The sequence below is a fragment of the Rhinolophus hipposideros genome, assembly GCF_964194185.1.
Source record: "Rhinolophus hipposideros genome assembly, chromosome: 22".
In the NCBI taxonomy this organism is placed as follows: Eukaryota; Metazoa; Chordata; class Mammalia; order Chiroptera; family Rhinolophidae; genus Rhinolophus; species Rhinolophus hipposideros.
In genome coordinates, this window is record NC_138068.1 from 12,408,273 (window position 1) to 12,420,758 (window position 12,486).

The window sequence follows — 12,486 nt, forward strand, 5'->3', positions numbered from 1 at the left end:
TCACTATAGAACGATCTTCGCTCTATTAAGAGAAAAAAGCAAGATGCAGCACAATGTGTAAAGTGTGCTCTGATTCATGTAAAAGGTGGGATACATGAAAATTTTATAGCTACATATCCCTGGATAGATGTACATAAATGATAGAGAGGGAGGGGGTGAGAACGAGAGGGAGAGGAATCGGGAGGAAGGAAGAGAGGAGAGGGACAGAAAAGGAAGGGCTAGAGGGAAGATGTATATAGAGGAATAGAGACAGGGTGCCGAGAGAAAGGGATAGAGAGAGAGAAGATAAAGAGAGAGGAGCATGGAGAAGGGGGTCAAAAAAGAGATGATGAAGAGGGATAAAGAGTGGGGGACAGAAAGGGACAGAGAAACTAGAGAGGAGGCAGAATAGACAGAAAGAGAGAGAGGATAGAGTGAGGGATGGGGGGGAAACAAAGAGGATGGAGAAGAGGGACAGATGGAGGGAGGAGGTGGGAGGGAGGGAGAGAGAGATGGAGCAATATCTCAGAAAGAATACACAAGAAATTATCGACATTGGGTGGCTGGGGTTGGAGGGAGGGAGTCAGGGGTGAAAGATGCTTTTTATTACGTATCCTTTTTTTTTTTAACATTTTGAATTTTGATAGATGTGAATATACTCTTTATACCAAACAATGGTTTGCTTTAAAACAACAAAGGACCCTGGCTTTGCCATCTTCTTTCTCTGTGGCCACAGCAAGTAACTTCGTGGAGACCAAATCTATAATGTGAGACTGTCATCAACCACTGAGGGTGCTTTGTGGATCCAGAAGTTCTCCCAATTCTTTGTCTGGCACACAATGCACTGTGCTGCTATTACCAGAACCCCCAGCAATGGATCGGAGCGACCGTGGAAACATTCCACCCTCTCTCAGCCTCAGTTTTCTCTTTCACCGCCCTGGGAGAATAACACCAACTGCATATACGATGAGCCCTGAATTTATGTTGATTGTTTCAGAGTGGATCCCTCCCTGGAACTGATGCCTGAATCATCAGGTCGCCCCCCATCCTACCTCAACCCAGAGTCAGGGGAGGCAAGGACAGAATGATAAGAACAGAGGCCACGGCCCCACCAGTGCTGGAAATGGTTATTTTATTGGTTGGCAAAAGAAGCTGTGGTCAGTGCAGGCGGGAGAAGGGCAGAGGCAAAAAAGAGGGACAGCTGGGCTGGACCCGGACAGGGCCAGGTAGAAACTTCCACTCCCTCCCATTCCTCAGGCTGTGGTGGCTGGAGCTGGAGGAAGAAAATCATAATAAAACCATCAACGATATCCGTAATACTAGACAAGAGTACCTGCAGCTTAAATTCTGGACAAAAGCTCCCCTCCTCTCACAGCAAACCCTCACCTTCTTGAGGCCCTGGAGCTCTGCCTGTACTTCTCTGCAGGTCCTAGACTTGTGTCTTCTGCTTCAGACCATCCCCCAGGACACACCTGGCTATCCCATGGTCCCAACTGACCACATGGCCTTCCTGAGGAGCCATCTTCATTTGTCTCCCTAAGAGTCCTTCTAGTACCTCCAGGAAGACCCACCATGCCTCCATTCCTTAGGTTAAGCTGGTATTCGCTAATCAAAACCATCTAATTTATCCCATTTTATAAGTAAAATCATTGTAGCTGAGGGAGGTGAAAGGCTAGTTACGTGTCACAGCAGAAAATTGAATCTGTGTCTTCCTGATTGGCAAAGCCCAGCCATGCTGTTGGCACTCATGGAGGCAAGAGATGGCTGGCATGGCTGGAGAGCTCTGGGCCCTAGGGGGACGGTGGTTCCCTCTCAGGCCCTGGAGAGCATGCCTTGAAATAACAACCAAGGGGCCTACCTCCCTAGTGGCCCTCCAGCCACTGTCCCCTCTCCCAGGACACAGCTCTTCCTCCAACTGCTGACTTACTTAAGTGCATGTTAAGGAAACAAAAGAGTAAATGTTCTCTTTCCCTCACAGCCCAACTCATCAGCAAATATTGTCCCATCTACCTTCACCTATGTCTCAAACCCAGCCACTTATCTCGCCTGGTCCATCTCCCACCTGGCCTCTTGCAGGTGTCTCCTCGCTGGTTTCCCTGTTTCTACTGCTGCCCCTACAAGTCTATTCTCCACACAACAGCCAGAGCAAGGCTTGTCAAATCTAAGTCGGAGCATGTCCATTTCCAAGGGTGCAACATCTCTGGGTCAAGACCAAAGTCTTTACAATGACCGATCAGGCCCCTAACGAGCTGCCCACTTACCCCTTCCAGCTCCAGCCTCTGGGCTTTTCCTGAAACAAACCAGGACGCTCTTGCCTTTGCACCTGCTACCTCTTCTGCCTGCAACCTTCCCCCAGATGTCCTCACGGCTCTCTGCTCCCTCAGTCAGTGCCCTCAAGTCTTTGTTCAAATGCAGCCTTTATGTGGGGCCTTCCCTGACTGTCCCCTGCCCACCCCACCCCGACCCCAGGACTCCTCATCCCCCTTCGGCTTCCTCATTCTCCATGGCACCTGTCTCCCGCTGACATTCTACAGAACGTGCTTGCTTATTTATTTTGTCTGTTGTCCGCTAGCATATGAACCCCATCGGAGAAATTTCTGTCTCATTTGTCATGGAGCATCACTAGCACCCAGAGCAGAGCGTGGCACGTGACAGATGCTCCATTGCTGTCGAGTGGGCGAACGTTAAGAACCGGACAGATAAGGGCACAGCGGGAGGTTCGCCCAGATCTTCCTTTTCGACCTCCTGCCGGTGTCATCACTTCTGGGCGTCAGTGCACTTCCTTCCTCCCACCCACCTACCTCAGGAGACAGGTGTGACACAGGACACTTTCCCACAGCCGTTGCGGCAGCATTTCATCTGGCCAGAACACTGGCTGTCCACCTGGCACTGGTCCCGGCAGAGGCCAAGAGGGGTCAAGGGAAGGTCCACCTGGGGGCAGGAACCCTGTTTTTCTGGGTAGAAAGGGAAAGTGGGGAGAGGAAAATGCAGGGCGATGAACAATTGTCCACAGCCTCGTGTCCCACGGCCCCTCACCCTGGCTGCACAAACAGTTGATCCCAGGGGCCTAGAAAGATCACCTGCAGACCCCTCCCCCTCCTTCCTGCTCTCTCCTTCACTGGTTTTGGCATCACAGGACCTCAGCCTGAGTCTCAGCTCTGTCTTTCCTTAACTTTGTGCCCCAAGGCAGAAATCTCCCAGAGGCCCCGTCTTTAGGTGTTACATGAGATCAGTGCTGCCCACATCATGGGACTGCTGTGAAAGCAATGGAGGCAGTATGTCTACACTACTTCAACCTGAAAAATTCAACTACGTTGTAATAAGAATGAGTAATTAGAACAGTAACCTTTACTTAGCTCCTGCCATGTGTCAGGCATTATTCTAAGCACTTGATGTGAATTAACTCATCTAACCCTCACAATAATCCTAAAAGAGGGAGAGGGGTATTGTTAATGTTTCCTCCTGTTGCCAATGAGGAAACTTAGGCACCAAGCGGTTAAGTAATTTGCCTAAGGTCATACAGAGTAGAGGTAGGATTGGAAATTCAGAAACCTGGCTTCAGAGTCTGCGCCGTGCACTCTGCTGCTTTGTACGCTGTTAAGTTCTGTGCACGTGTGAGGGGTTTCACACCCATGATCTCTTCACTCACTGCCATATACTCACTCCCAGCTACAACCAGGGAGCACCATGGCCCCCCATACACACTCACTCATCCATGCACACACAAGCATTCTTCCACCAGCACACACACACACACACACACACACAGCTAACACTATAGCAATGTGCCGCTTACAATGTTCTTTGTGTAAATCCATTATCTCCTTTAATCCTCACATCAAATATCTCCTCTGCAGGGGATATTTCTAACCCTGTTCCTATGACAGATGAGGAAAACGACACATCATCCAACACCACATTGCTGGTCAAAAGTAAAACCAAAACCTTCCAACATCTCTCTCTCTCTCTCTCTCTCTCTCTCTCTCTCTCTCTCTCTCTCTCTCTCTCACACACACACACACACACACACACACACACACCCCACACTCCACTTCTTAGGTCAAGGAGAACGGAGTTCGGCTCACTTCCCAGAAGCCCCAGGAACCAGCCCAGCCAAATGTCAAACACAGGCACAGAACTGGGTGATTAGCGGCAGAGGACAGGAGTGGCTGACTTCCTAGCACAAGGAAATCCATTCCTTTGAAAAAGGCAGGGGCTCTCGACACCAGGCCGCCCTAGGACAAAGGGAATCCGTAGCAGTGTATTGACTAAACGCTGTGTATACTCAAGTATCTACTCTTTACTAAGACATTTCACACGTGTTATTTTCTTTAGCCCTCATGTCATCCCTTGAAAGTTGGAGAAGACGAGAAAGCAGAGGCTCAGAGAGGTAAAGTGACTTGCTCAGAAGCACACAACTAGCAGATGGCAGAACTAGGATTCTAGTTCAGGGGGCCATGTAGCCCTGGCCCTCTTCCTGTCCACCTGAGATGAGGGAACAGCAAAGACTCCACCTAACAGCAGAGGCTCCTTCTTTTGCCCCTCCACTTCTTTTGTCTGTCCCTCTGCCTCCTGCCTTCTCTCCCATCTCCACCTCTCCTTCTGCTTCTCCTCTCTCTGAGCCAGGTTCCAGGCCTCCAGACCCAGAAGCTGCCCTGATAGGCCAGTCCTCCCACCACCTCTCACCTCCCTGTTCATAAGTGTCTGGGGTCTCTAATTACAAACCTTCCCAGCCCCTCCTAGCACCTTTGGAGAAATAACAGAGGGAAAATCACGGGGGTCATATGCTGGATAAGTACCACTAATCACACTACCTTGGGTACACACCCAAGTCATAGTCCGACTTCCAGTCCTCAGGTTTTCCCTGTGAAAACCAGAAGCTTGGATTCCATGCTGTCTCTTGCCACTTCCCGCTCTGAGGGGAGTCCTGCAGCCTAGTGGGGAGACTGGAGCGCCGGCAAGGACTTTTTATGGAAAACCCAAGCTTTCTCACACATTTTCTCTCTCACGCAATCCCTAGAGTGGTAGGGATTGTTTTAAAGATGAGGAAGGGGGAGGGGTGCCCAGGGAGGAGTCCTGACTTTCTTCCATCCACTTGGGCCAAAGTTGAACCCCCTGGCTATGAATCCTGCCAGAGCCCGGGGCTGGTGGAGTGATCTTGGGCAAGAACCTTTCTCTCTCCTAAATCTGTAAGGTTTCCTTCCACCTGGACAGAGGAATCCGGGGAGTCTTGCCAGGCCAGGTGCCCTAAGTGCTTCCCCTAGGGATAGTGGTGACCCCAGGGGAGGGCCACCGAGAGGGGTGAGCTCCCCAGGCCTCGGGACCCAGCCCACTCGCCAGCTCTGGGCTTCTCGGCCGCTCCACCCGGTGCAGCAGGAAACTTCGAAACCTGGTCCCCGGACCTCCAGGACAACCCCCCTGCTGTGCGTGCCCGGAAACCCGTCACGCACCAGAGAATCCAATACAGCTAGGGGTGGGGGCCTCCCTGACCTCCCGCTCCCGCCCCCTGCTGCGGCTCAGCGACGCCTTTATGTCCCTCGGGCCAAGCCTTTGTGTGTCCGGGGCCAAGCGAGGGAGAGCTCGGGCCGATCTGGTTCCATCCGCCTAAGACTTTGCCAACGGTCCCCGGGTCCGGGAGCGTCCCTCTTCCTGGAACCCGGGCGACGCCGCCTCCTCCCTGCGCCCCGCCCCGCCTCCGCGCTGGTCGCCCACGGGTTACCATTGGGCAGGTGGCAGACGGTGGCGCAGCCCGCGCGGCAGCACTTGAGGTTGTCGGCGCATTCTCCATCTGAGACGCACTCCTGCGTACAGTTCAGGTCCCCCTTTAGCTCTGGACAAACGCCCGTTTTCTCCACTCCTGTGCCTGGGAGGGGAGGCAGCGGGCCGTCAGTGGGGGACCAGAGCCCCGGCCCCAGAGGAAGCCCACCTCCTGCTCCCGGACCCCCAATTTCAAGCTTCAATGAAGTCTCAGTCTCTGGCCCTGGGCGACCCCCTTACAGCCTCCCACTTCCAGGCCCGGAGTCCCCAGCGTTACCGAACCTTTGGCCGCAGAGCCCTCTATCCTTAGGGACCCCCCTCCCCGCACAGCTGACAGTCTAGGAGTTACCAATGTCTAAGCAGAGGGTCCCCCCTCTGGCCACTGAGTCTCCAACTTCAGCACAAAGACTCCCCCAAATTTCAATCTTCAGTGGTTTCCTTGCCCCCAGCACTTTGGACCCCACACCCTAAGCTCCAAGGGTCACCACCTTTAGCCACCAGGGATCCAAACATTTTAGTCATTAGTCTCCCCACTGCAACCCCAAGAATCCTCATTTCCCCGGCCCGCAGAAAGGCTCCGCACCCGCCCGGCCCTCTGGGCGCCGGCCCTCTCCCTGCCCCACTCACTTGTGACCGGGGGGACGCCGAGCAGCAGCAGGCCAAGGAGGAGGGCGGCGACCAGCAGACCAACGCGGCAGGCAGGCATGGCGCTGCGCCCGGCGGGGTGCAGGTGAGGGCCGCGGCCGCCGGGATGGGATTTAACCGCGCGCGCGGGGGGCGTGGGTGGGGGCGGGGCCGAGCCTGCGGGCATCGCGGGCGGCCTGCCACCTCCTGCCATTTCACAATCCTCTGGGATCAGGTGTCACTCCTGGCCCCGGTGGGAACCAGGAACCTAATCAGCTTCCAGGCGGCGCAGCTCAACCAGCTGCAGCCGGACCCTCGTCCACTCGCCTCTCTCCTCCCTCCTGGGGCCTGAGGGCAGGGCCACCGGAGAGGACCAGGTCCACGAGTCCTGGTCTCTATTCCAAGACTCTGAGGGCCCCCCCCCCACTAGTGCCCAGCGTCGGGGGAGGACGGACGGGAAAGGGCAGGGCCCACCGAGAGGCGACAGAGCCTGGGGGCTAAGCGGTTGGATTTGGGGTCGGCAGGATCATCTCAGATCCCTCTTTAGGGATTAATGATGGAGGTGTAGTGTAGTGATAAGGGCTAGACAAAAAGCTGTCATGAATAAATGAACCCATCTCACACAAGAAATGGCCCGTGAAGGTGAAACACCTATTAACAGTCATTTTGGGTGTGTGTTTCTCTCTTCCTCTCTTTTCCACACCCTCCCTCTCTCAGCACTTGCTGTGTGCCAGGTTCTGTGCTCTTTGTCTCCTGGATATTTCTGGCAAACGTATGAATCATTACTGTTATCATCAGCTGTATAGGACAGATGAAGTGGATGTTCTGAGGTTTAGACCCCGCCCCCTCTAGGGCCCATGTAAAGCTACGGAGACAAGGTTTTGCACCCAGGCCTTCCCCCCAAGCCTTTGTTTTTCCATTCCAGCGTAAATTTTCGCTAGGTGGCTACTATGTGACACATAGAAGACAAGACACTTTTTAGAGAAAGTCATCACAGGAGCCTTCCAGCACTGGCGTTGCGGTGACAGGGTCTGGGTTTGACTCCCACCTCTACCACTTTCCAGCTGAGGAACCTTGAATGAATCACTTCCCTGTTCTGAGCAGCACTTTTGTCATCTACAGAGATGATGATAATACCAGAATTCAACAAGAACACGAATGTAATTTTCCTGCCATGAGATAGCTAGGTCCACGTCGTTGACACAGGAACCCAGCCCTGACACATAATGGATAAATGGTGTCTAGTGGTACTAAGGAGACTGATAAACATATACCAAGCTTTCGAATCCAGGCTGTCAAATGCCAAAACAGAGTTACCCAGGGAGTTAGACAAGAAGTACCTTCAAACATCCTTCCTGCTCCAACACTCTGAGATTCTGCAAGCCCCAGGAGGTCTTTGCAGCTGAAGGTTAGAGAGGGTTGGGGCAGTGAACATTGGGATGACAGGTGAGTAGAGCTCACCTCCAGCCACTGTCCCCACAGATGGATCCTGTAAAAGAGGCTGAGAATGCCTCCTCCAACTTCCCATGCCCAGCCAGGGGACTGGAGACATGCCGTTGTTGGGAGAGGCCAGGACTATTTACTCTGAGCTCAGAGAAGTCAACAGCAATGAGGCAGGAGCCAGGTGGGGGCACAACACTGGGCGCTCTCCTGAAACTCAGTCTAGGGCACGCAGAGGACACTTCGGTGAGCAGCCGGTTTTAGCCTGTAGTCTCAGCTGGCTACTGGACATTCCGCCTTGGGCACTGCTACCCACAGCTTTCTTCCGGGTCCTAACCCAGTCCTTAGGCCAGGAAACTGCCCAGCCTCACCCCTCCTTAGCCTCAAGAACTCCCCTGCTGATTGGCTACCTTTTACAGGAATGAGGATTAGGCTGAGGCTGAGGGGATGGGGTGGGGCAAAGGATGGAGGAAAAAGTTTCATCGGTCAGTGGCCCATAGCATGCAAAAGATGTTTTGCTTTTGTGATGCTGGGCTTTGTGCTAGGGACATTCATTTATTTTCTCTTCTACATAAAAGTAAAAAGGACAAAGGCTTTAGAAACAAATACGTTCAGGTCCAAATCAGGGGCTGGCCACTTCCTGGCTATGTGACCTAGAGCAACACTTCACTTTCTGAACCTATTTCTTCTTCCATAAAAGAGGTGTCATCATAACTTTTGTAGGATTATTTTAAGGATTAAAGGGAAAAAGCATAAACCAGAGATTGCAAATCTGGCTAAAACATGTATGTTGTTAGCCCACACAGTACATTTTTAAATTTTGAATTTGTTGCCAAGACATAAAGGTGGGAGATTTCACATAAAAATAAATGTCTAGCTTCTCTTGGAAAAAGTAAAAGCTCTGGCAACACAGTCCTGCAGTTTTACGTGGCAGCAGTGGGTCTCAAATGTAAGCAGGCATCAGAATCACTTAGAGAGCTTGTTAAAACAGATTTCGAGATCTCTACCCCCAGAATTTTGATTCAGTAGTGAGAAATAGAGTGAAGAAATAAAATGGAGTCACTGTAGTCAAGCTGCTAAATTACTAAAATCAAGTGGATTGAGGGATGAGGAAACAATTCTGTTCTTGTTTTAACTAGCCTGGGAACGTAAACTTTTGAACTTTCCAGTCCTGCGTCAATACCTGAACGTACACCAGACCTCCAAATAACCCTCTGATGAACCCTGAGGGACTCATGTACCCAGACCTCCTGACATCCATTATCCAGATCACTGGACATGACCAGCCCCCCTGAAGCTCATCCTCCAGGCCACCTGGCATCTGACTGAAAACCATGCTGGATCAGTCGAAGAATGAAGGACTGATTTTTCTCAAGAATGTACTTTTTACTGTAAGAACTCTTTAAATTTTCTTTCTTCTTTGAAACACTTCTGGCTTTTTGCCTAGTTATGTTTCCAGTTTGCAAACCCTAAGACCCTTTGTGGGGGACAGAGCCAGGAGTATAGTTTCCAGATTCTCGGTCTCACGTGGAAAGGTGCTGGCTCAGGTAGTAAATGGCCATCAACTATGATTGGCTGGCCATCAGCTGTGGCTAGATGGCCATCATCTGTAACCAGTGAGCCATTGGCCACTAATATAACTGCTGTGGCTACACTAACAGAGAAGGGGGCAAGCAAGAAGATGGTGGCTGAGCTAGCCACGTATTCAGGGAAATATGTCAGATTGCAGCTAGCAAGCGCGAAGTGTGGCGGAGTGTGGATTGCGGATTCTGTGGCTCCTGCTTCCTGTGTCTCCAACCCAGCCACCAATGAGACTGTAACGAGATGACTCCCCTATCTATGGCTCCGTGGGTGTTCCTTTTGGGCCACACCATATCCTGCGTTCTTATGTGGGGAGCGGGACCAGAGACCCCGCCTGACACCCTGCATGACACCCTTGAATAAATCCTATTATTTATTTCAAGCACAGCTTCCAGACACTTTCGGAGTTCATTCCACAGGTGGAACCTGAGAATTTGCATTCTAACAGGTTTCCAGGTGATGCTGATTCTGGTGGTCAAGGAACTACACTTTGAAAACCATTGACTAGAGCCAAGTACATCGGCTCTCATTTTATGAGGGATAATTCTTTCCAGTTTCCCAGAATACCCACCATTCCTTATTGTCTAACGTGCCCCAACTGCCACTCTAACTCCTTCTATTCACATCACTTGCCTGGCTTGGAAGGCGTTTAAAATTGTGACCTCTAGGGTGGTTGCATAGTAAGTGTTCAGAAAAAGGTAGCTAGTATTTACTTAATAATCTATGAACTAAGTATTATTATTCCCCTATTACAGATGAAGAAACTAAAATTCAGTTAGACAAAGTGACTTATTGGAGGAAACACAGTCAGTGAACCAGAAGGAAGAAATTTGCCCAAACCTTTTAATCATGTGGTTCCAGTGATTCAGTGCTTTACACACACACACACACACACACACACACTCACACACACACCACACACACTCACACACACACAATACACACACCTGTCTGAGGTTAGCACCGATGATACATCAAAAATTTTGGACATGACTTCATGCACATAAAATAATATTTATCAGGGAAGAAAAGAAAAGAAATAGGAGAGGACACGTTTACAATGGGAGGTGATATTAGTCAGATGTAGACATACCCACTCTAAGGTGACCATAAAAAAGTTACCTTTGAAGATTTCGGAAATTCCCAGGAACCGTGTGTCTTTAACGAGACAATGGGGCCTTGTTTTCTTGGACTGTTGGACCCACATAAACTTCCTTCACTCCACAGAAAACTCTCTCTGAGTATATTGGCTATTTTGTTGTTTTGTTACCTAGGATCCATTTGTCCTTTTTCTGATAACAGTACCTTGATTTTGCTTTGGGAACGACTCTTCCTCCACCCAGGACAGGTGGGGGGGGGGGCTGCCCATCAAAGATCCTGCCCTTCCACCATCAAAGAGTGGCCAGACAATTTCCCTGGATTTTTTGACCTTGAGCAATGAATAACAAAAGACCTGCAAATGTATGGAGCTCATTCAGAGGAGCCCTGGGAAGACTTCAGTTCTGCCTTGTTTACCATCCTTTCCAAGCTGACTTTTTTTACCCTTCCCTTCAGTTCTACTGGTTGCAAGCAGAAGAATCCAACTAGGGATAACTTCAGGGAACTATTAGGAAGGGAGAATGGATGCCCACCACAGGCCCATACCATTCTCTTGATTACTCCTTGACATGCTTTTCTCATCTCAGTAAATGGCAACTTGATTTTCCCAGGGGCTCAAGCCAAAAGCCTTATAGTTATAACCTGTCTTTCTTTCATAACCCATAGAAATCTATCAGCAAACCCTGCTGACTAGCTGCAAATATGTAAATAATTCTAGAATCCTCTTCTCACCATTTCCACTGTTCTTGCCTGGTCCAAGTATTATCATGGTGGCCCCCCTTCTATCCATTCTCCACATGCAGCCACATATGGGTGATCCAGGGGACAACCCCAACTAAGCTCCCAGCCAAAAGCCAGCACCAAATGCTAGTTTTGCGAGGGAGCCATCGTGGATGTCTAGCCCAATAGAGCCGTCAGGCAACCTGCAGCCTCAGCCACCATCTGACACCAACCTCATACAGAACCCAAGGAAGAACCACCCAGCTGATCCAAGTCAACCCACAGGACCACAAGAGTTAATAATAAATTGTTTTAAGCTACTAGTTTTTTGGGCGGTCATTATGCACAATACCGTGTTTCCCCGAAAATAAGACCTAACCAGAAAATAAACCCTAGCATGATTTTTCATGATGCTCATAATAAAAAATAAGCCCTAATGCGTCTTTTGGGGCAAAAATTAATATAAGACCCGGTCTTATTTTCAGGGAAATACGGTAGATCACCAGCACAATGGTAAACCAGATGAATAAGGAATCTGCTCATACTCTCTAGTGAAGAAAATAAACAAGTAAATTAGTAAATGGAAAATATCATTGCAAATATGGATAAACGCTATTGAAAAATAAAAGCAAGGTTATGTGATTGTAAGTCAGGAGTGGGGGAACCAGGGACGTGTTCTCTGAAGAGGTGACATTTAAACTGAGACTATGTAAGATCTATCCATACAATCATCTGGGGCTGAATACTTTAAAAAAAAGGGGGGTTAAAGCTCTTGATATAGTCACCTTTGTATGGGGGACAGTCCTTTTTCATGCATCTAGATCTTTTCAGAAGTGGTGGAAATTGGCAACTAGGGTACATTTGTCGCATCCTAGATAAAATGCGGAAAATTAGGTAGGTGCACTTTATAAATGGTTAAATGAACTGTTCAAGCCATTTTTATAGTTGTGATACACAAAATAACTTAAATAAGGGCTTCTACAAATATTGCTTCTGTAAAATGTGTATAGTTTGCTGCCCATTTATAAGTAAAAATGAGTATCATCCGTGTTAAGGAAGAGGGTTGTGTGTAGGTTCAGATGGAAGTGGCACTTCCTCCTGCTGCCACCAGAGGGCAGGCAGTGCTTCCTTCAAGAGGGGTGCCTAAGGTCTGAAGAAGGGGTGTCTTTAATCCCAAAGAAAACCCGCAGTATCTCCCACCACCTGTGAATGCTCTTGAGAGATCAAAGGATCAAATAAAGGGCAATGTGGGGTGGGCACAAGATTGGACCCGGGTGAGGCCTATCG

The 12,486-nt window shown here is 49.9% G+C and overlaps 1 protein-coding gene across 1 annotated transcript; it reads right to left on the reverse strand.

Moving 5' to 3' along the window:
• Positions 1 to 1,095: 1,095 nt before the first annotated feature.
• On the reverse strand, positions 1,096 to 7,970 carry WFDC2 (WAP four-disulfide core domain 2). Its single transcript, XM_081034026.1, has 4 exons — positions 6,364 to 7,970; positions 5,699 to 5,842; positions 2,781 to 2,933; positions 1,096 to 1,252 (listed from the first exon to the last, which is right to left on the reverse strand). The coding sequence occupies exons 1-3, from the start codon at positions 6,572 to 6,574 to the stop codon at positions 2,782 to 2,784; spliced, it is 507 nt and encodes a 168-aa protein (XP_080890152.1). The 5' UTR covers positions 6,575 to 7,970; the 3' UTR covers positions 1,096 to 1,252; position 2,781.
• Between the last annotated feature and the right edge of the window lie 4,516 nt (positions 7,971 to 12,486).